This window comes from Lissotriton vulgaris, chromosome 5, assembly GCF_964263255.1.
Source record: "Lissotriton vulgaris chromosome 5, aLisVul1.2, whole genome shotgun sequence".
Lineage (NCBI taxonomy): Eukaryota > Metazoa > Chordata > Amphibia > Caudata > Salamandridae > Lissotriton > Lissotriton vulgaris.
The window spans coordinates 82,264,494-82,286,311 of NC_141693.1; the positions used below are offsets into that span (position 1 = coordinate 82,264,494).

General features: G+C 46.6%; 1 protein-coding gene across 2 annotated transcripts in view; it reads left to right on the forward strand.

Annotated features, from left to right (window-relative positions):
* Window positions 1-21,818, forward strand: part of GOLGA1 (golgin A1) — a 491,231-nt gene that overhangs the window by 84,988 nt on the left and 384,425 nt on the right. For both annotated transcript variants that reach the window (XM_086920926.1, XM_086920927.1), the window contains exon 3: window positions 7,413-7,503. In XM_086920926.1, coding sequence (XP_086777052.1) covers window positions 7,413-7,503 — 91 coding nt within the window. The remainder of the gene's footprint in view (window positions 1-7,412; window positions 7,504-21,818) is intronic.

Here is a 21,818-nt window from a genome sequence, read left to right on the forward strand (position 1 = left end):
GATACGTTTTTTTGATACAGGGTAAGAAACCAATTTATTGTCGCTTCCCTAGACACCATTATTTTGTGTCAATCATTTTGTATTTTTTATATTTTCAAAGAATTCATGACAGAAAAAACATTGATTACGAATATTTTTTTAATAACTGTTTTATTCAATGTCTGATGTGAGAATACTTTCTAATGTGTGACATAATGGTTTCTAAATGTGTAAATAGTCTTTGCCTTCAATGTTTGTTTAAAGCTTGTTTAGCCTTGTAAATATTCGTAATCAATGTTTTTTCTGTCATGAATTCTTTGAAAATATAAAAAATACAAAATGATTGACACAAAATAATGGTGTCTAGGGAAGCGACAATAAATTGGTTTCTTACCCTGCCCTGTATCAAAAAAACGTATCGAGTCACTGTGGTTTGGGCACTTTGTGTTGTTTATCATTGATATTAGGTCTAGCCCTCACCACATAAAGAACCTAACCCCTTTTGTTCCCAATTGAAGATTGAACAGGGCAATCTGAATTCTTTCTCTCTCCCGCCTGACGTGGTGGATGTTATTCTTTCGGCCAAGTGACACTCCACCTAGAGTTATTCTTATAGGTGGTCCAAATTTGTCTTGTGGTGTGGAGAGAAGTTTATTGACCCCTTGAGGGCTTGTTTATCCAACATCCTTCAGTTTGCTCTTTCTTTAGCCCAGCAGGGTTTTGCTGTGGCTACTGTGAAGGGCTATTTATCGGCTTTGTCGGCGTTCCTTTGTTTTCCGGATCAGCAGTCGTTGTTTAAATCACCTATTTCCGCCCACTCCATTTATTATTATTATTATTATTATTATTATTATTATTATAAATTTTATAGAGCGCGTAGTCACCCGGAGGTATCCCAGCGCTAAAGATCCCTATCTCTTCGGGTCAGTGGGACAAGGGAGGAAGGGGAGGGGACGGAGGGGAGGGGGGAACAGAAGATCGGGGTTGAGGGCAAGTATGATTCTTTAGGGAAAAAGGTGGGTTTTGAGCCGCTTCCTGAAGCGAAGATAATGTGATTCGAGTCTCAGGTCGCGGGGGAGTGAGTTCCAGAGACGTGCTGGGACTTAAATCTTGTCTGAACCTACTTGATGGGTTCTCATTTTGAGCCCTTGCACAAGTGTCCTTTGAGACTGTTGTCCTTTAAAACAGTATTTCTTGTTGCCATTACCTCTACAAGGAGGGCAAGTAAGCTTCAAGCTCTGAGTTCAAAACCCCGTTCTTGACCATTCATGCTGATAGAATAGTACTCAGGACCAGGGCTGCTTTTCTGCCTAAGGTGGTAAGTCCCTTCCATCTTGAGCAGTGCATTATCCTTCCTACCTTCTATCCTCCCCCTCACCCTTCCAAGGAGGAGGAGCAGCTTCACCGTTTGGACCCTAAGAGGGCAGTGAGTTTTTACCTCAATAGGACTAAAGACTATCGTGTGGATGACCAGCTCTTCTTGGGTTTTGCTGGCAGCAGGAAAGGCAGGGCGGTGCACAAGCGCACCCTTTCCAGATAGATTATATTGTGCATCAAGATCTGTTCCTCTTTGGCTGGTAAGGAACGTCCAGAAGGTTTAAGAGCTCATTCTACTAGAGCAAAATCTACTACATCTGCCTTATCTAGGGGTGTTTCTGTAGAGGAAATTTGTAGACTGGCAACTTGGGCCTCCCACCACACTTTCGTGAAGCATTAGTGCTTAGATTCTGAAGTGAGGAGGGTCGGACACTTTGCGCGTTCTGTCCTCCCAAGATTTCCTGGTATAGAAGGGTGTACACCCTCCTCCGGTAGTGGGGACTGCTGTGGGACTCTATTCACAAGGTGAGGAATCCACTGGCAGATGTATCCATCCGAAGAACAAGTTACTTACCTTCGGTAACGCTTTTTCTGGTGGATAAAGTATCTGCCTGTGGATTCCTCACTGGCCCACCCGCCTCCCCGTTGTCCACCCTTGTATACCTACAATGTTGAAATGGTCTACTTTTGCTTTCAATGGACGTGTTTTACTGAATTGTTTTCACACTGTGTGTGTTGGTTTGAATACTGTGTACTATGTATACTGTACATATTTGTGTCGGTCCGTCCGTGTGCCACGAAAGGATGGAAAAAAGGGCGGAACTGATGTCATCACGTCGACGAGGCTCTCTTATGGCTCCATTGACGTCAGCGGACTCGCGAGCGGAGTCAGGCTTCTGTGACGTTGTCCTCGTCTGCGTGGAGAGCTACAAAAAAAATCTGAATGCTGCTGGCACAGGAGATATTCACAAGGCGAGGAATCCACAGACAGATACTGTATCCACCAGAAAAGCGTTACCGAAGGTAAGTAACTTGTTCTTTCTGGACTTTCATCTGTATTCTCAAGAAGGCGCTACATTAGGTGATGCAATGTGATGGCGCTTGTTATGATGTTGCATGATGCAACGTGTCAGACCTATTTGGAGCATAGAAATGATAGAAAAGAGCATTTCTAACACTTTTCTGATGGCCACTGTGTTACTTTATAACGTTGCATCAAGGAACGTGGTGGAGGTCTTAAAAGAATACTTTTAGCTTAGCCAGTCGCCGCTATAGACCAGGGCATTGTAAAAACATCCAGCATTGTAATGCAGCAGAGGAAGGAGTGACGATGAAAACAGGATGCCATGTGCGGAGTGGTTTGAAGCAACAGAGGAACAGGGGAGTAGATATTAAATAGATAAAAAGTGGAGTAGGTTGTAGATGGGTGGAAAAACAGATGATCTAGGGGGGTTGGAGAACAACAAGGAGAGCACTGAGTGGTGGAGGTGTGTAAGTGGAAGCAGCTCACAAAGGAGAACAGAGAGAGTGCTGTGGAGTGCTAAAAGCAAAGTGCCTTGTGCTGAAAGGTAAAACAAGAAAAAACAAGGATGCACGTCTGGCGAGTGGAGAGAAGAAATAAACACATGCGCTGCCGTGGAGTGCTAAAAGCAAAGCGCCTCGCGCTGAAAGTTAAAAAAACAAGTGCGGGCGCCTCGCGCTAAAACTCTAACCTTTTCCGTGCTGATGACGGAACCGCTCCGTCATCAGCCGCGGTGGCGCTGTGCTGTTGACTGAGCAGTTCCGTCATGGCCCGCCCGACGCGCCTGCGCGGATTCCGCGCCTGCACTTGGCGTTCTTTTGAGCGGGCGGGGCCATGACGGAACCGTCTATCATCAGCACAGCTCAACCGCGGCTGGTGACGGAGCGGTTCCGTCGCCAGCATGGACCCGCCGCACGGCCGCCCGCCCCTTAGCGCTGCGGCGGAATAGCCGCCGCAGCGAAGGGGTTAAAAAAACAAGTTTGAGGAGGAGTGAAAGTGACGCGGCCATGAAATTGATCGCGATTGCGCACTGTAAGGGTGCCCGCAAGCGATGTGCTTAATGAGTCATGACGAGAGAGGAAAGCCAGATGGCGCCTGTGTGCGTAACTGCAAGCTTTAGGCCACAAGCAAAAGCGTGTGGTGAGCTTTTTGAAGCCCCCTTACTAAACGTCTCGCCAGAGCGGTGAATGCGCTGGTTCAGGTGAGACCTAAAAAACTCCAATGACAAGTTCATTGCTAGAGAAAAGCATATTGAGCTAGAACAAGAACATCTTGCTTCCACCTGTAAACCACTGTAACATGTGTGTTGTCTTGCTGTATTAAGAAAGGACCCACAGAGGCTGAAGATAAAAGTAAATATTAACCCCTTCCGTGCTCATGACGAGCTGAGCTCGTCATGAGTTGTGCCGCTCGCATGCTCATGACGAGCTCAGTTCGTCATGTAACGCAGCTTTTTGAAAAAAGCCGCACAGCGCAAAAAAAGCCGCCGCACGCATGTGGTTAAGGACGTTTCAAATTGATTTCTAATCTGCTACCATGCATAGAATTCCCATGGTGACCCTCACTGAATCGAGGGAGATACGAACCAAGGCAGGACTGGGTATTTTCAGAATGGTGTTCCACTTGAAACTCCTCTCCACTCTAGAATCTGGAAAGTCTTAGTGTCTGAGCCCAGTTGTTTAATTTTCTCAACAAGCAAAAGAAAAGAAAGAGGGATCGCATGTTACCTCAAATCACTGCTGCTTTGTGAATAAGCATTGACATTTCTAGATTTGATCCAGTCCTTTCTTTCTGTGGGATGTGGAACTATGTTCACAAGCAGAGGGTAGCATAACCCAGAAGCGTTCCATTTGCACTTGCACAAGGGACATTTTTGATGAATTTCCAGTTGTGAGAAAAAAATTCCAACATCCCTTCAATATCGGAAAGTACTACTATTAATACCTAGAAGAGTTTGTAGGCTTTGATGACCTAAGTTGTGTCATAAAAAGTATGCCTTGAGCAGGTAGTTCAATGGAGAACTGGTGTTTGGATTTAGAGGACTATCTGATCGTCTAAATGTAATTGCTTGTGCAACTCTTTATATCCGAGCTTTCCAAACTGTGTGTCCCGACACAGTACTGTGTCGCCTGTAAATGGTGGGTGTGTCGCGGGATGTCACCAGTATTAAGGGCACTTAGCACATAACTGCTGCTAATTAAGAGGCATTCCTTTGAAAGAGTGTCTCAGAGTCTGCCGCAGCAGCGCGTACTCCGAAACACTCTGCTCTATAGGGGCAGGACGATTCACACAAAGCCCCATTAACAAGTCAAAGAGTGAAAGGGGGGCTGGCGTGTATGTGGGCGAGCAGGGTACCTGGCAGAGAGCAGCGCGCAGAGCTGCAGACACGAGAGCCTTCTCAGACACCAGCTGTCAGGCAGACAGAACTGCTTTTGTGTCCCTGTGACTTCACTGTGGCCTGCGCCTTAATCGCCTTCTCATGCCTTTTATCTCCGTGCCCTACCCATGCATTATTCTCCGATAGGCACAAGTTAAGGGCAGGTGAATCACATTTGTAGGACTTATTACATAAAGCATACATTTGTAGTCTGTTGCTTGTACTGTATCTCTTCTGTACCTGTTGTGTTTGAAAGAAAAGCTTGCTCTGATGCTGCCAGCTGTACATAGATTGTTTTCTATATAGCACTTCTTACCAAAGTTCTGCTGTTTCTAAGCGCTGTAAATAACAAAATAGTACTATTGCCCAGTTTATGATACTCGATATACGGACTTTCTGGAGGATGGAACACTGAATCAGTATTGTTAATATTCAAACTTGTGACCTATCAATCGCCAGAGGCGAGTATTTAACTAACTGAGTTACCACCTGCACCATTAGCCTTCCAACCTGCTCTGGAGTGTACAAGCGGCATCCACTCTCCATTCAAATATGGATCTGTGTCCGCAAACATCCCCGAGTACTGCACTAATGGAAACCTACATTTCAGACGTTTTGATGGGAACCTTTTTTTTTTAAATAGCAGTGAAGCTGAGAAAATCTGGTGCTTAAAATGATAGCATAACTGCGGAGAAGCGCTCACACTGAGTTTAAAAACATTGCCGCCATGCTGAGAAGTTCTGAAGCGGTCCCATGACAATTGTATTAGACAGACAGAGGGAGGAGGGCGACAGAGGGAGGAGGGCGACAGAGGGAGGAGGGCGACAGAGGGAGGAGGGCGACAGAGGGAGGAGGGCGACAGACAAGAGGGAGACAGACAAAAGGGAGGGAGACGAGGGAGGGAGGGAGACAGAGAGGTAGAGAGAGGTAGACAGACAGAGTGAGTGAGCGGGATGGAGACAGAGGGAGGGAGACGGAGGGAGACAGAGAGGTGGACAGAGAGCGAGGGAGATGGAGCGAGGGAGACAGATAGAGTGAGGGAGACAGAAAGAGGGAGGGAGACAGAAAGAGGGAGGGAGACAGGGACAGACAGAGACAGACAGAGACAGGGACAGGGACAGACAGAGACAGACAGAGACAGAGACAGGGACAGGGACAGACAGGAACAGACAGACAGACGGAGACAGAGAGAGGCAGAGATAGGGACAGACAGAGAGGGAGACCAAAAGAGAGGGAGACAGAGACAGAGGGAGGGAGACAGAGGGAAGGAGAGGGAGACTGACAGGGAGGGAGACAGACAGGGAGGGAGACAGAGGGAGGGAGGGAGGGAGACAGGGAGGGAGGGAGACAGAGGGTGACAGACTGAGGGAGGGAGACAGAGGAACGGAGACAGATGGAGTCAGACAGAGGGAGGAGGGCGTCAGAGGGAGGGAGACAAAGGGAGCGAGACAGTTAGAGAGAGAGAGGGAGACAGACAGAGTAAGTGAAACCCCCCCCAAATCACCCCTAGGTGGTTTGGGCTTGCTATGCTACGCTCGCTCGCTACACTGCCTTACTGTGTCCCAAAAGGATGCATCTTCACAAAGTGTGTCCCCAACATGAAAAGTTTGGAAAGCTGTGCTATAGACATAGGGTGCAAGAATAATCTCAGCTTTTAAGTCATGAGTGGCTAACACTTAGACGGATCTATATGTCTTAAGGCGTTCTTAAATGATTCATACTTAAACAGGAAACCAGTGCAAAAATTCCTTCCTTCAGATGTTTTTTTCTGCAAAGAATGAAAGTTAACCAGATGGCAAGGTTCTGAAAAGTCTGAAGCGTATGGAGGTCTATGTTAGGCGGACCTCCTTATAAGGCATTGTCCTGGTCTCAAGTGGTGTGACCTTATGGTGGAAAGAGAGGTACAGAAGTATTTTCTTCAAGGTGAATAACTGGAACATGCATTCCCCATACTTCGGCACAAATTAGGGCATTCACAAGTATATTCGTGCCAAAGATGAAACATAACTTTTTTTTTCTCTAGCATGTTCAGACCTAATTGCGTACAGTCTAATTCCACCAAGGGCGTATACGTTTGTCTCCTCAACCTACAGTTTATCTCTATTTATCTGCCTCATTCATTCTTTAACGTCAAGAGGACACCATTGGAGTAAAGTGAAGCATTTGCCAGGACCTAGTAGTTAATGTAGAGTTGCATGTGTTCTGCATAGAGCTGCCACTCAGTGGTATAGTCATGTGATTTAGTTTGTGGCTATGGTGGTTAGTTGGCTGCAAGTTGCAATCTCTTCTTCCTCAGTATTGTAGGAAGAAATGTCATTCTCGTAAAACGAGGATCAGCATATACTGACACAACATTGGGTTCAATAGTACAAACTTGTATCTACATATATTCAGTCTTTTTAAAGATTGCTTGGGCTGTCCTGCTCACACGTGTACTAAACATTCTACGTTCTACTGGTTGCAAACAATATAATTCCAATGTTTCCATTCGGAAAAACGCATTCATATAATGTATAAATTCCCTAGCCTATTTGTGACATTCGCCAAGATTCCTGTAAATGTGGGAAAACATTTCATGCTAAATTCTTCATAGTAGCTGCCGTATAAGACTAAATATTACAAAAGGTAAAGAGTTAAGTTACATAAGGCTCCTATGAATTATTCTGAGAATTGTGATTTTTCTAAGTTTGTATATTTTTTTTAAATATATACTTAAAGGCCTCTGATGGAAGCAGCTCAAGAGAAGACATATCCTCCCAGCTGTTCAGGAGAAATGACCAGATCCGAAAACTAGAAGCTAAGCTTTCAGGTAAGTCCATAATTTTTGTTTTATAATATTCTACCAAAATAAGGGAGCATTCTCTGTAGGGGTAAGTAGGAAATTACAGGCTTTTTATTATTTTGATCTTAATCACTTTTCTTCTTATTTTTTTTGTTATGTATTTTTGTAATAGAGAGACTAACCTGTAATGTAGCCAGTCGAAATCATTTTTTCATTACGACTATTGTGTCTGTGTGTTTATTTCCAACATTTTCTTTTCTTTGAGAAATATTGTTATTAAATGCAATGTGAGACATCCCTTACTGCAATACTATTACAAGCTACTGTGCAACTAGCAATGCCTTACCACGCAGGGTTTTACTTTGAGACCAGCAGCTCCATGAGATAGTTTTCAACGACACCACAGCAGTGCTAACATCCCATTTCAGTAGCAAGCACTACATATACACACAAATGTACCATACGTTAGTTTGTTTTGGTTTGTGATCAATTGTGGATTGCTGTGACCTCAGAGGCAGGAAATTATGTCAACCAACATCTCAACGATTAGTCGGTTGAGAAAGAGGCAATTGAATAGTGAGCTGTCTTCAAATAAATATTCATTTCCTTTAAAGGATAATACAGCGATATTCTTTCCCGGGTGATTCTCTGTTTCCTGAAAGATGGACGATCGAATTAGTGATTCTCATTGTTCACTTTTCTGCATAATGAGGGTGGAAAACCTGTTGAATCTAAACCAGCCCTTTGCCAATGGCCACTCTGGCCCTTTCATACCCACTATATCAATGGTGTATTTAATTGGCAATAGAGAAACGTTTTTATTTGTAAAACTGCATTGTGCTCTGGATGTCCTGACAGATGGAGCCCTGTGTAATTTACATCCCTGCAAAGCTAAAGGACACGCTGCTTTTGTTGCCTGGAGCGGATTTAGATGATACAGTGATTTCTCCATCTTACTCGTCTGCAGGAAAGTAGTATCTGCTTCTTATGGCGCGCCAAAGGCAAGCCCGTCTGCGCCCATCCGTGCCAGGTCGGGGCTCGGGGCCAGAACCCCTGGAGGAGTTCAGGTAGGCCAAACCTATACGCAACAGGAGTTGCTGGCTCTCCGCACTGGTGCGATGGTCAATTGCAGACATAGGTTGGACCCTAACGGGGCTGACCAAACTAAGGGTTGTAGGTACTGCTGGTTTTCTACTAATCCTTTTTTAGGGAGGAGAAGGACTAATAAGGAGCTCAGTTGCACCTTGATCAACTGCAGGTCTCTTAAGAAGCATAGTGTGGAAATACGAGACTACCTGGTTGATAGTCAGTTGGATATATTTTTTATTACTGAAACCTGGCTGGATGAGGATTCAGCTCCAGAAATATTGGATGCACTGCCTCTTGGGTACGGGATATGTAGGTTGGATAGACCCTGCGGAAGGGGGGGAGGGATCGCTGTCATCCACAAGGGTAACATAAAGTGTACTCTAGAGCCAGTGATAATATCTGACAGTGAAGCAGGCGCCTTTTCTATAACAGTGTCGAATAAATATATAATCAAGGGTCTCTTAGTCTATGGACCGCCGAGAGGAAGCACTCAATTCACAGCGAGCCTCATGCATAATTTGATGCCCGCCGCTATGCTATATGAGAAGTTCATTTTGTTAGGGGATCTGAATCTGTATTTTGAGGATGCCTCTAATGCACCTGCCCAAGAGCTTCGACAGGACTTGTTAACCTTGCAATTATCTCTAAAATCTGAGCTTCCTACTCATCGGTTGGGACATCTTTTGGACCCAATCTTTTGTAATTGGGAAGCTCTTAAAACTGAACCTCCAATACCGATGGTTTGGACGGACCATTTTTTGGTTCAGTTCCAAATTAATTATATCCCTGGTAATACCTCTGGGAAATCGGGGGGCTCTAACAAAAGGCAGAGAAAATGGGCCAAGTTCTCCTCTGAGAACTTTCGCACCGCCCTGGTTCAGGGTGGGCCTCCGGGAGGATTAGGCTCTGAGATTGATGGTGCCTGTGAGGCTCTGGACCATCGCATTCAGCTCGCTTTGGACAGGACTGCGCCTTGGTCTAGTATGGGCCCCACACGGCGAACTAAATCTGCCGCTTGGTACAATGCTGAATTAAGGGAGGCTAAGACTGCCTGTAAGCGACTTAAGAGAAGCTGGAGAAACGGTTACCTGCCAGCCCCAGAGAGGGTATATAAATCGAGCCTGAAGAGGGTACCAAGCCTTGATAAGGAAAACTCGCTCGCCTATTATGCAGAGCGGATTGATAAGGCGGATTGTTCTGCCAAAGAACTGTTCCAGGTATATCAAGAGTTATCGCTGGCCTCTATTGGGGAACCTGAGGCCGGCTCTGCCGAATCTTGTAATCTGATAGCAGAATTTTTTGCCAACAAAGTGAAGGATATTTACTCTACCTTCCCGAGGGAGGCTAGGGTTCGATCTTGGTAGTGAGGAGACCCCCATGGGTGGGTTAACGGAAGAAGAATGCCTGAAGGGGGTCAGGGTTCCTGATGATGATATGCTGCATAAATTAGCTAGGGGTGTGAAATCCGGTTCACCTAAAGACCCTGCTCCAGCTAAAATCCTGAGAGGAAATATTGAGATCTTAGCACCTTACATTAGATACCTGTTAGAGCTGTCTTTTGGTCTGGCACGGTGCCGATAACCTGGAAAGAAGCGGTGGTTCTTCCACTAAAGAAAAAGCCACAGATTAGTATGGATCAGCTGAGTAATCTGCGTCCCCTATCACTCCTCCCATACTTTGCTAAAGTAGCTGAAAAGTTGGTTAATCAGCAACTGACAGCTCACATTGAAACCCATAAGCTCTTACACCCATCACAGTTGGGTTTCCGAGCCTGCCACTCTACGGAGTCAGCCTTGCTCTTCTCCACAGAGACCTTACAGAGAAATGTGGATGAGGGTCCTACGGTAGCACTGATTCTCCTTGATCTCAGTGCCGCGTTCGACCCTGTGACGCATTGCACCTTGCTGCAGTGTCTGAGGAAGGGTGGAGTGGTAGGGAAGGCATGGGATTGGCTGGAATCATTTCTCCACAAGCGTAGTTTCGTGTCGAGCAAGGGTCCCACAGGTCTAAGGCTATTAACCTGGAGCAAGGGGTTCCACTAGGCTCTAGCCTGAGCCCTACCCTTTTTAATCTTTGTGGCGCCTGTGGCGTTAATAACTGAACATTACGGGGTGGAAGTGGTGACCTACGCAGACGATACGCAGCTGGATGTGGCTTTGGCACAGCCTGCTGAGCGCGCAGCCAGCAATTTTGCATCTTGTCTCCAAGACCTTGCTGGCTGGATGGCCAATAACTGTCTCAGACTGAACGGCAACAAAACGGAGGTGCTGATTGTGGGTCAGTCTGGACTTCGGCCTGGTGGCCCCAGTTAATGGGTCCTCTACCTGTGCCTAAGGATCAAGTTAAGAATCTTGGAATCTGGATCGATTCTAAAATATCTTATGAGCATCACACGAGACGTGTGGCCGGAACTTAATTCGGCTTACTGCGTAGTTTCAGAAAGACGCTGGATTTGCTCCCTATTACAGCTAGGAAGACCCTAGTCCATGGTTTGGTTACTTCCAGGCTGGACTATGGGAATGTCCTTTATCTGGGAGCTAATGTGAAATGCCTCCAGCGATTACAATATATCCAGAATGCTGCCGCCCGCCTGGTGTTGATGCTGCCTAAAAGAGCCACCTCAAAAAAAGCCTTGAAATCGCTGCACTGGTTGCCCATTAGGGAGCGTGTCCTGTTTAAAGCCCTCTGTGTTAGTCACAAGATTGCGCAGGGGAAAGGTCCTTGCTGCCTCCGCAATCTGTTAACATCTTACACTCCGACTCCGCTGCTACGTTTGCAAGGGGCTGGCATGATGCAGGTTCCTAAAATCAGAAGGGCGAGAATGGGAGAAAGATCCTTCCGTTTCTTGGCTGCCCGGCGCTGGAATGCCCTACCCCTTAGGTTTCGTGTGGAAGCCTCGGAGGTGGTTTTTCGTAAAGAACTAAAAACCTATTTATTCCCTAGGGACTAGATCCACTGGGGCGGGCGGGGGGAGGCTTTAACTGTTGGTGGCTGGGGGCCAATGATTAGCTCGAGGACACACTGGTTAGTGGTGTAACCAGGCGCTGTATAAGCTCAGGATTATTATTATTATCTTTACCCCCACTTTTTTGCTGATGTCACACTGTTTTTAGCCTGGTCTGACTGGGATCGTGCTATCCAGGACCCCAGTCTATCTGCTTTCTCCCTTAAATTGTTATGTATGTAATTTAAGTACACTCCAGATTGGATACTGGGGTACCCTTATCAGTCCCTAATATATGGTACGCCATGTACTCAGGGGCATTGGTACCCCAGAGGCCTCCCATGGGCTGCAGCATGTATTATGCCACCCATGAGAGGCCATGCAAAATGACACAACAGGCCTGCTACTGCAGACTGTTTAAGATGGGTCTTGCAGCACTTACTGAGATATAGGTTCACTATATCTATCTAAATCACTACACTTAAAAACCTATCAGTCACCCCTATGGCAGGTCTTATCAATCCTGAAGGTAGGGTGCTGGGCTTTACGTGAGAGGGTGTCCCTGCATGAGCAGAGCCCCTCTGCAGCCTTCGGAGACCATTTTCCGGGGTTGTCTGAGATGCAGCCAGACATATATGTTTAAGTGCATTATAACCTCGTGGTAAAGGCTAACTTTAAAAGGGCTGCTTAGAAACATGTTGTGTTTGGTGTCAAACACCTTGGAATCATACCTCCACTGATTCCACCTTTCTAGAACCACTACTGTGGGTCACGGGTCTACCCGGTACTATCTTTCATGACCTGGGCAGCACAAAATATTATTATATAGTCTGATTTGTAATGCGCATGGCTGCCCTAGCGACGGGGCGTCCCAGCGCAACCAAAGTCTAGAGACTGTAAAGGTTAAAAGGAGTTATGCCAGGAAGAGCCATGTCTTTATGGCTTTGCGAAAGGCAGGATGATTCTGAATCCCTCTGATGGAGGCTGGAAGCGAGTTCCAAAGTCTGGCCGCGAGCGTTCTAAAAGAGCGGCCTCCATATTTGGCTCTTCAGATTCGGGGAATACAATCCAGCCCTTGGTCAGCTGAGAGGAAAGAACGCAGAGGACCATAGAAGGCTAGTAGATCCGCCAGCCCCGGTGGTGCTTGCGGAGTCAGAATTCTGTGGGCTCCACATAGTGTTTTAAACAGAATTTTCGTTTCCTATCGCAACCAATGAAGTTTAAGTAGATATTTAGACACGGAGCAAGATTTCGGGAACGCCAGGAGAATACGGGCTGCTGCGATCTGAATTATTTGCAAACGTCCGCGTCATTGGCGCCTAAATAAAGAGAGTTGCCATAGTCTAATCTAGATAAAATCGTAGCATGAACAATGGTCTGACGAGTTTTCGAATCAAAGAAGCCAAGTAAAGGTTTTAATCCTCGCAAGAGCCCAAAGCAGGTCCCTGCTACTGGTTTAGATTGGGTGTCAAAGGAGAGACCACTGTCAATCTAAACACAGAGATTCTTAACTGCCTCTTTAGGCAAGGGCGATGGTTTCAATCGATCTGGCCAATATTGCTCAGACAACGTATCACGGTCCCTCCCAAACAGCAGAATTTCAGACTTACTGGCATTCAGCTGCAGATAGTTTGAAGCCATGCAGTCCGCGATCACCAGCAAGTCCTCCCAAATGTCACAAGGTTATGGTTACATTTTTTTGAGAAGGCAATAACCAATTGGGTGTCAGCGTACGACACCAACGACAACGCTTTACTTTTAGCTACTGCTGCTAGGGATTGGACATGTATGTTGAAAAGTAAAGAGCTCAATATTGAGCCTTGCTGCACCCCCTGTTGCAGGGCGTACTCCAGAGAGTTGAAAGGTGGCACCAGGACCTGGAAAGATCTACCCTCCAGAAAGTAATGAAACCAGGCCTGGGCAGACCCCACCCCCTAATACCTATTTCCTGAAGACGATTTAAAAGGATCACATGGGAGACAGTGTCGAAGGGGGCACAAAATGGATGCTGCCTGCCCCAGACACATTTCTGGTCTCCTGCTGCTGAGCCAAGCTCGAGCAGCGGAAGGCATGACAGTAGGCATCCTGTCACAGGGAGGTATGACCACCTCACAGACAGGGTTTAGTGTATTGGGGCTGGGTGGGTGCACTTTGAGAGTGCCAGAAAGAATGCACTTGGGGTACATTTAGTGTCCCTGTGCATAGTTCAGCTCAAACCAGTTCTGGGAGTCATTGGCTCCTGCTCTGGGTATGAAACTGGACAAAGGACGTAGGTGTAGCCACCCCTCTGTCCTGCCCCTTCCCTAGGAGGGTCCACAGAATCCGTCCAACCCCTTCCCATGGGTATAAAGTGGGTTACCTGAATACAGGACTTTAAATTTTACCTGGACAAGATTCTGCTAAGAAGAAACCAAGTACTTCGACTGCCTGCACAACGCTGGGCGACTGAAGACTCTCCCTTGGAGTAAAGGAGTTACTCCACTGCAAAAGCAGGCACCTAAACGCATCTGACCTCGAGAAAGTCTGGAGAAGGGAACCTACACCGGACAACAGGACCTCCTTCAAGCTTGCCACCCGGAAGCACCACCAGCTGATCCGCGCCGCCAAGAAAACAGCATTCAAGGAACGGCTGGACAACAACGCACACAACTGCAAGGAACTCTTCAACATCGTGAAAGAGCTTTCCAACCCCAGCGCAGGAAACAACGACATCACCCCATCGCAAGACCTCTGCAACTCACTCGCTTCATACTTCCACAACAAGATCGCGGACATACACAACAGCTTCAACAACCAACCAACGCACACCATGACCGAACAATCACCCCCCACCACCACCCTCCACGCCTGGACCCCGATCAGCACCGAAGACACCATCCGCACGATGAACTCCATCCACTCCGGATCACCGACCGACCCCTGCCCTCACCACGTCTTCAACAAGGCCGACGCTGTCATCGCTCCCCACCTGCGAGACATCATCAACACATCCTTCGACACCGCCACCTTCCCTGAGAGCTGGAAACACGCCGAACTCAGCGCTCTACTCAAGAAACCAACAGCGGACCCCACCGAACTCAAGAACTACCGCCCCATCTCGCTCCTCCCGTTTCCAGCCAAAGTCATCGAGAAGACCGTCAACAAGCAGATGGCCGCCTTCCTCGAGACGAACGGATCCCTCGACCCCTCACAGTCCGGCTTCCGAGCCAATCACAGCACCGAGACCGCCCTCATCGCCGCCACCGATGACATCCGAGCCCTGATGGACAATGGAGAAACAGCGGCCCTCATCCTCCTAGACCTCTCCGCGGCATTCGACACGGTCTGCCACCGCACCCTAGTACAGCGCCTCAGCAACATCGGAATCCAGGACAAGGCGCTGGAATGGATCACCTCCTTCCTCGACGGAAGAACACAGAGAGTCCGCCTACCACCGTACAAGTCAGAGGCCTCCGAAGTCATCTGCGGCGTCCCTCAAGGATCATCTCTGAGCCCCACCCTCTTCAACGTCTACATGAGCCCCCTCGCGGCCATCGTACGCAAACACAACCTCAGCATAATCTCCTACGCCAACGACACCCAGCTGATCCTCTCCCTGACCAACGACCCCGCCTCCGCCAGAGCCAACCTGCACGAAGGGATGAAAGAGGTAGCCGAGTGGATGACGACCAGCCGCCTGAAACTGAACTCAGACAAGACGGAGGTCCTCATCCTGGGCTCTTCCCCCTCCGCCTGGGACGACTCCTGGTGGCCTCCCGCCCTGGGCACCGCACCCAAACCGACAGACCATGCACGCAACCTGGGCTTCATCCTGGACTCCTCCCTCTCCATGACCAGGCAGGTCAACAACGTCTCCTCGGCGTGCTTCAACATCCTACGCATGCTACGGAAGATCTTCCGGTGGATCCCCACCGAGACCAGGAAGACCGTCACCCAGGCCCTCGTCACTAGCCGACTGGACTACGGCAACGCCCTCTACGCCGGTACCACCGCCAAGCTCCAGAAGAGACTCCAGCGGATCCAGAATGCCTCAGCCAGACTCATCCTCGACATCCCACGAACCAGCCACATCACCCGACATCTGAGAGACCTTCACTGGCTCCCCGTCAACAAAAGAATCACCTTCCGCCTCCTCACCCACGCACACAAAGCCCTACACGACCAAGGCCCGCGCTACCTCAACAGCCGGATCAACTTCTACGCACCCAAACGCCACCTCCGATCAGCCAACCACGCCCTCGCCGCCGTCCCCCGCATCCGAAGAGCGACAACAGGAGGAAGGTCCTTCTCCCACCTGGCCGCCAAGACCTGGAACTCCCTCCCGACCGACCTGCGCCTGACCCAAGACCACCTCTCCTTCAGGAAGAAGCTGAAGACCTGGCTGTTCGAGCAGTAGCCCCCCCCCCCCCCCCCCCCCCCCCAGCGCCTTGAGACCCTACGGGTATGTAGCGCGCTCTATAAATGTCATTGATTGATTGATTGATTGATTGACCGGTTTGCTTCTCCCGAGCTCCTGAGGACTCAGAAGATTTCAGCAACTCAGGAGGTGGGTTCCTGAAGATCCCTGAGGTCGATCTGCCCTCTCAGCGATTCTTAGACCAGTATCCCTCTTGGGGACCCTGCCACCTGAACCCCTGTGCACCGCGTTCGTTTGCAGTTGCATATGCTTGTCGACGCTTCCCGAGCTTGTGCATTGGGCTCCGTGTAGACCTGACCTCAAGCAGGATTTGCACCAAAGATTTCCGGCCTCCACTCTCCTAGTGTTCTGTGGGCTAGTACTCTGAAAACTGGCTTGAGGTCTCCTCGCGATCCCTGGTCCGTTGGCCTGTTGGTCCTGGTGTGGGTCACCTTGTTTGTTCTTGGGCTTACCTGGTTGCTCCAGACGTGCCCTGACTCTCCATTGCTTGGAGAGTCCCCTGGACCTTGCTGGTCCACACCGTAACCTGTTTCCTCTAACCGCGTGGGTTGCATTTGCCAAGGTTTGTTGGTGCTCCAGCCGGATATCGACCCCTCAGCACGCGACATCCTTCGTAAGAAAGCTCACCTCCGGATCCTGGTCGTCTTCAACGTCTCCTGGTCCCTGTGGCTGCAGAATCAAGCAACCCTTCTTTGCACCTGAAGCACCTGACATCGGTGGGCATTCGACTACCGAGCCCTGGGTCACCTGAAGTAACCCCGACTCTGTCCCCTCTGCTTTCAGGTTCCTCTCACCTTGAATCCAGGCTTGGATTCCACCGGACACTCTTGGCCTTCCTGACAGCAGTACTTCTTTGCAGCTCTCCATTGAAAACGACAAAGGATTCCGACACCACTTGACCCCTAGGCACCAGGCTCCTCTGGGATAGGTAACACGGGTACCTCGGTACTCACTGGTGGGTTGGCCTTAGAACCTCCTATGTTCCAAAGGTTTGCTCAAAGTCCTCTTAGAAGTGTCCTTAAACTGTAAATTTGCAACTGTGACTTTCCCATATACTTGTACGGAGCAGGCGGCCGTGTTTCCTCACTGCACCTGTCCTCCGTGGGCTCCCTGTGTCACTCTTCTGGGTGGTTCCTTGGGGTCCCAGCGAATCTACATGCCCTAGGCACTGTGTCTAGTCAAGTCATTGCTGTTATACCATTTTTTTTGTATATGGTTTGGTCTCCCCCTGGAGCCCGCTGTGTATTGTTTTATTTACAAATGTTCTATTTATTCAGTATTGTGTACTTTGTGCCCTAGTCTCACATAGAGACTAGTAGAGAGTGTTATATTAATAAATACATATTTTTATATAACTACTGTGTGGTTCTCCTTTCATTTAGTCATTTAGGAAGTGATATTCTGGTATAACAAGCTGCTTTACATTCCTTCAAGATTTAGCCTGAAGGCTGCTCACCATAGCTACCACTAGGATAGCTTTCAATCAGGTTATCTTTGATCTCATGCATCATAAGGGTGATGTGGACTGGTGCATGGTGCCCCCTTTAATTAGTGGACAGCATATAGCAGGCCCCCTTCTCACACCATCTTTTCTTGGTAAGAAGCTAAATGATTGTGCGTGTCAGAGGTCAGGATGAGTAGATAGATCCCTTTAGATCTTACCTGGGATTCGTGACACAAAGTAGCGGCGGACTGACATGTGAATTCCTGTCAGAATCTCTTTTCAAAGGTGGAAATGTCGGACCCGGCAGCAGGGACGTTTCCTACTCTAACTCTGGAATCTCTTCAGCATTCCAATAATTCCTCTAATCTGGCTTGTGGTGTAAAGTTTAGAGTAAATAGTTGGACTGTCTTTTCTGTGGGTTAATGGTGCTTTTATGTTAAGGAAGCGCTTTCAATTATTGATCCTTGAAAATGGCCCCTGGTCGTGAGGGCTCCAGGTTGCTTCCTTGCAGCGAGCACTAGAGCTGGCCAAGAGTGTAAAGTGCCTGGTAAAAATTCACCTGGAGAGGGATGGGGTGGGGCCCCTGCGAGGCTGCACTGGACTTACGTGTCTGCATTACGGTGATAGGAACCCCGTCCTTTTTGTTCTCCATTCTCAAAGCGCAGTGACACTCCATCTATTATATTTCGAACTGGTGAACAGAGGAAGAGGCTGCCTCAGGGTGGTGATAAACTTGTGATCCAAATGGTGGCAAGTATCTTGTGTACTAGATAATGTATTTTGTGTACTTTTTCTGAAAATACTGTGTTTTGTTATGACGTTGCCGCATTGGAGAAGGCCACATCTAGTGATGAGTCTGATTCACTTGAAGATCAATGCGCAGAGGAAAATCTTGATTCCTGTGCAGTAAGTCTGACCAGCACAAGCTTTGACATTGCAAATAATGTGTCAGTGCTGAAGAATTCTACTGGGGATGAGGGTGGGTCTTCACGTGGGTTAGGTTTTCAACTTAGAACTAAGGTCAAGGCAAGAAAGTCAGTGGCTTTAACTCAAGTAGAGACAAGGCCAATGAATCCTGTGACGTGTTTAATAGAAACAATGAAAAGTTTAATGAATATGGTTCTTGTGGTGAGTTTATTTGGGGGAGGGTTTGTGCCTGTTCCAAAGCTTCAGTGGCAAATTAATATAATGCTGGTCAGAACTCTCCTAATGAATTTCACTTTAGCTTTTTATGAGAGCCTACTGGATAGACGGTTTCGTTATTACCGGGTGCGATAAAGTCTGCATACCACAATACATTTCTGATGATGAAACTGGCCTGAATTTAATAGAGGAGAAAAGCCAGGAATTTACTTGGAAATGCAGATTTTGGTGGCAGTAGGCACCAAAGTTCCCAGGTTATTGGCTGGAATCAGGTGTGATAAAGTCCGGTTTGCCCTCTGCCAGCCTCATGCATCTTATCCTTCGAGTATTCTTTTTCCGTCCCTAAAAGCTGTACCCATTCCAAGCATCATCCACATTGTGCCCTAATCTCATGTAATTCTCTTTGTAGGGCATTTTGTGAAAAGTCCTTACATTCTAAAATGTAATCTGTGATGTGGGCATAGCTGCTGTAATCATCTTGCAGTGTTTCATTCTCCATCCTCTCCCGAGTGCATGTTTTTTCCACCCAGCACTGATTTGTATCCCAGTGCTCTTTTGCATGGGTTGCTTGAGATTTTGCTAAGGATACAAGGTTCATATGTGTAGTCTTCAAATTATTAAACGTGTATCACAGCACAGTTCAGTACCTTGAGATATTTAATCAACGTGCTCTCTGGTTAATATAAGAAACCAAACAATTGTATTATATTTTTACAAGACAAAATTAACATGGAACAGTTAACTGGAAAAGCTTAGGCTGGTGGAAGAGTCACAAGGAAAAGCTTAGACTAGCGAAGTGTCACAACATGTTATACAAATTTGTAGAGCACACGATCACCTGCGAGGGTATCCTGGCGCTGAGCAGGCGTGAGTCGAGCCAAACCTAGGGCCTAGTGGGACTACTTGAAAGCCAGGTGTTCAGCTTCTTGTAGAATTCAAGAAGTGAGGAGGAGGCTCTTGTGTATAGCGGCAGGTCTTTTCATTCGTTCCTGGTTTTCCAGATGCGTGGGATGTGTGCAGCTAGGAATCTGGACACGTGGAGGTGTCTGGAAGGTTTGTGAAAGAATTTGCGATTGTTGAGGTATGCCGGCCAGTTTTATGTGGTGCTGTAAACTCCTCTATCGACATAGTGAGATCTCGTGACAATTGTAATTTAAATATCTCATTGACAACAATACATGTGTAAGCCTGATCCATTCCATACAGAAGCATGAGGATAATAAATGCTTGTGTACTTGTATGTGCAATCTCCCTAATTTAATCTTAAAGTTATTGTATCCTGACAAGGAATTGGAAAAGTTTACATACATACGCTGTTGACCACAAGATACACTTACCATAAAATATTCCGCTAGACCTGTGTTTTCCCAAACTGTGGGTTGTCAGCCAATTCTGGTGAGTCGCAAAAGTCCAAGCAATAAATAAAGATAACCTTTAAATTCTGTATTTATCCTGGTACATTTGCTGCTTCAAAGACAGACGACAAATGTCAGGCTATGTTTTCTGTCAAGTTGCAGCTTGTTTTTTTGTTGTTTTTAAAAAAGAAATTGGATTGGTATTTACAAACGCCTCTCCTTTTGCAGTCAGAGAAAGAAAAGTAAATGGAATTTTATGGCACTTTTGCTGGGATGCAGAGATTGTGAAAGGAAAAGCTGAAGAATGTAATTTTTTTGTCTCACAACAAAATTTAAAGATCTGTAAATAAACTGTAGTCATTCAGCAGTGAGGAAAGTGAAAATGAAGCACATTTATTTCTCAATCTGATGTGCGATGGAAACAAAGATTTTACCAGAATCAAAGCAAATCGAGACACTTTACTTGGTGACGTAGAAATAATATTTCATTGCACAATTTGTATGCAATATAGTTTTATCAGTAAAACTAAATATCTGTGTTAATTTTGGGGGTCCATTTCAATGAAAAATGTGCTGTCTGTAAATGACAGTGCGCTACCCCACAACGCTTTAATCGCATTAAAATTGCCCACCTCCTGGCCATTAAAACTAGGTGGGTCGCAAAAGTTTGCTCTTCTACAAATTGGGCAGTGGTTCCAAAATGTTTTGGAAGCACTGAGCTAGACCTTTCGTTCACTGTCCCTCTACGTGACGCAGCTCTGAAACACTGATTTTGCTCCTCTATCCCACCCTGCTCTGTTGTTGATTTTTCCCCATTAATGTTTTTTAGTCTCACCCACGTAAAGGACGTCTTCTCTTTCTGAACATGTTCTGGATTTTGTCAGCTTTTCTAGCAATATCTCACAGGGCTCAAAATCCCAAAAATGGTACTAGTCCTGCAGGACTAGTACCTTGAAAAATCTCCTCGACCTAACTGCAAACAACTTGACCTCCGTCCCTGAAGGCGGGGCAAATGTGACAAGGTAACAAGATTTAAAGGCATCTTTATTGCTCATTAACTTTGTGAGCAATAAAAATACCTTTAAATCTTGTTATCTTGTCATTTTTACTCCGTTTTCACAGACGGAGGACAAAAGTTAGTTTGTCTTCCTACTCGACAGAAAGGGCGAGTAGGACCTAAAAACAGCTTGACCTTGTTAAATTTAGCTCGCATATGCGAGCGGTCGAGTGGATTTGTCGAGCCCTGTCTCATCTTCAGCCACTGATAATACTTTCTGGGAGTACCTGTGTCTTGCTTTACGTTTGCCTAATGCTCTTGCTTTTTTCTATATTACCACCCTAAAGGAGCCATCTCTCTAACTAAAGTGGTTCCACTTTCTAGTTGCATTTGATTTAATTTTTACCTTTTTTCAAAGTTGTCATTTTTGTATATGAAATATACCTTTGGCGGGAAACACGGGTATACGTAACAAACAAGTGCCAAGAAGTAGAAATGCAATATGGCCCATGAACCCAACATGCTAGCACTTATTTCCTGATTTATCAAACCTCACTGATTTGAAGATCAGAGTGTTCAATACTAATTTAAGTTCTGTTGCGTTTTAACCTCATTCAAGACTTTGTTATAGATTTATAGCACTTATTAAATAGTTACCATGGTAACGAGTAAGAACCCTATTGCTCTTAACTTATTACCTAAAGCAAACTCTGTGTTTATCATATTTACCACATATTTCACAAATTTGAGCTTTATACCCTTGACTTAAAAATCTGAACTATAAAGTACTGCCTTTGTGTTTTGGTTTTACCATTGAGGCAGCCTTCCCAAAAGCGTTTCCCTAATTTGATTTATTTAATATTGGGAGACACAACTCTTCTTCCCGATTCCTTCCTTTATCTGTATGTTTTGTTGTTCCCACTGCATTTTTGTTGCTAAACCCTTAAATTGTA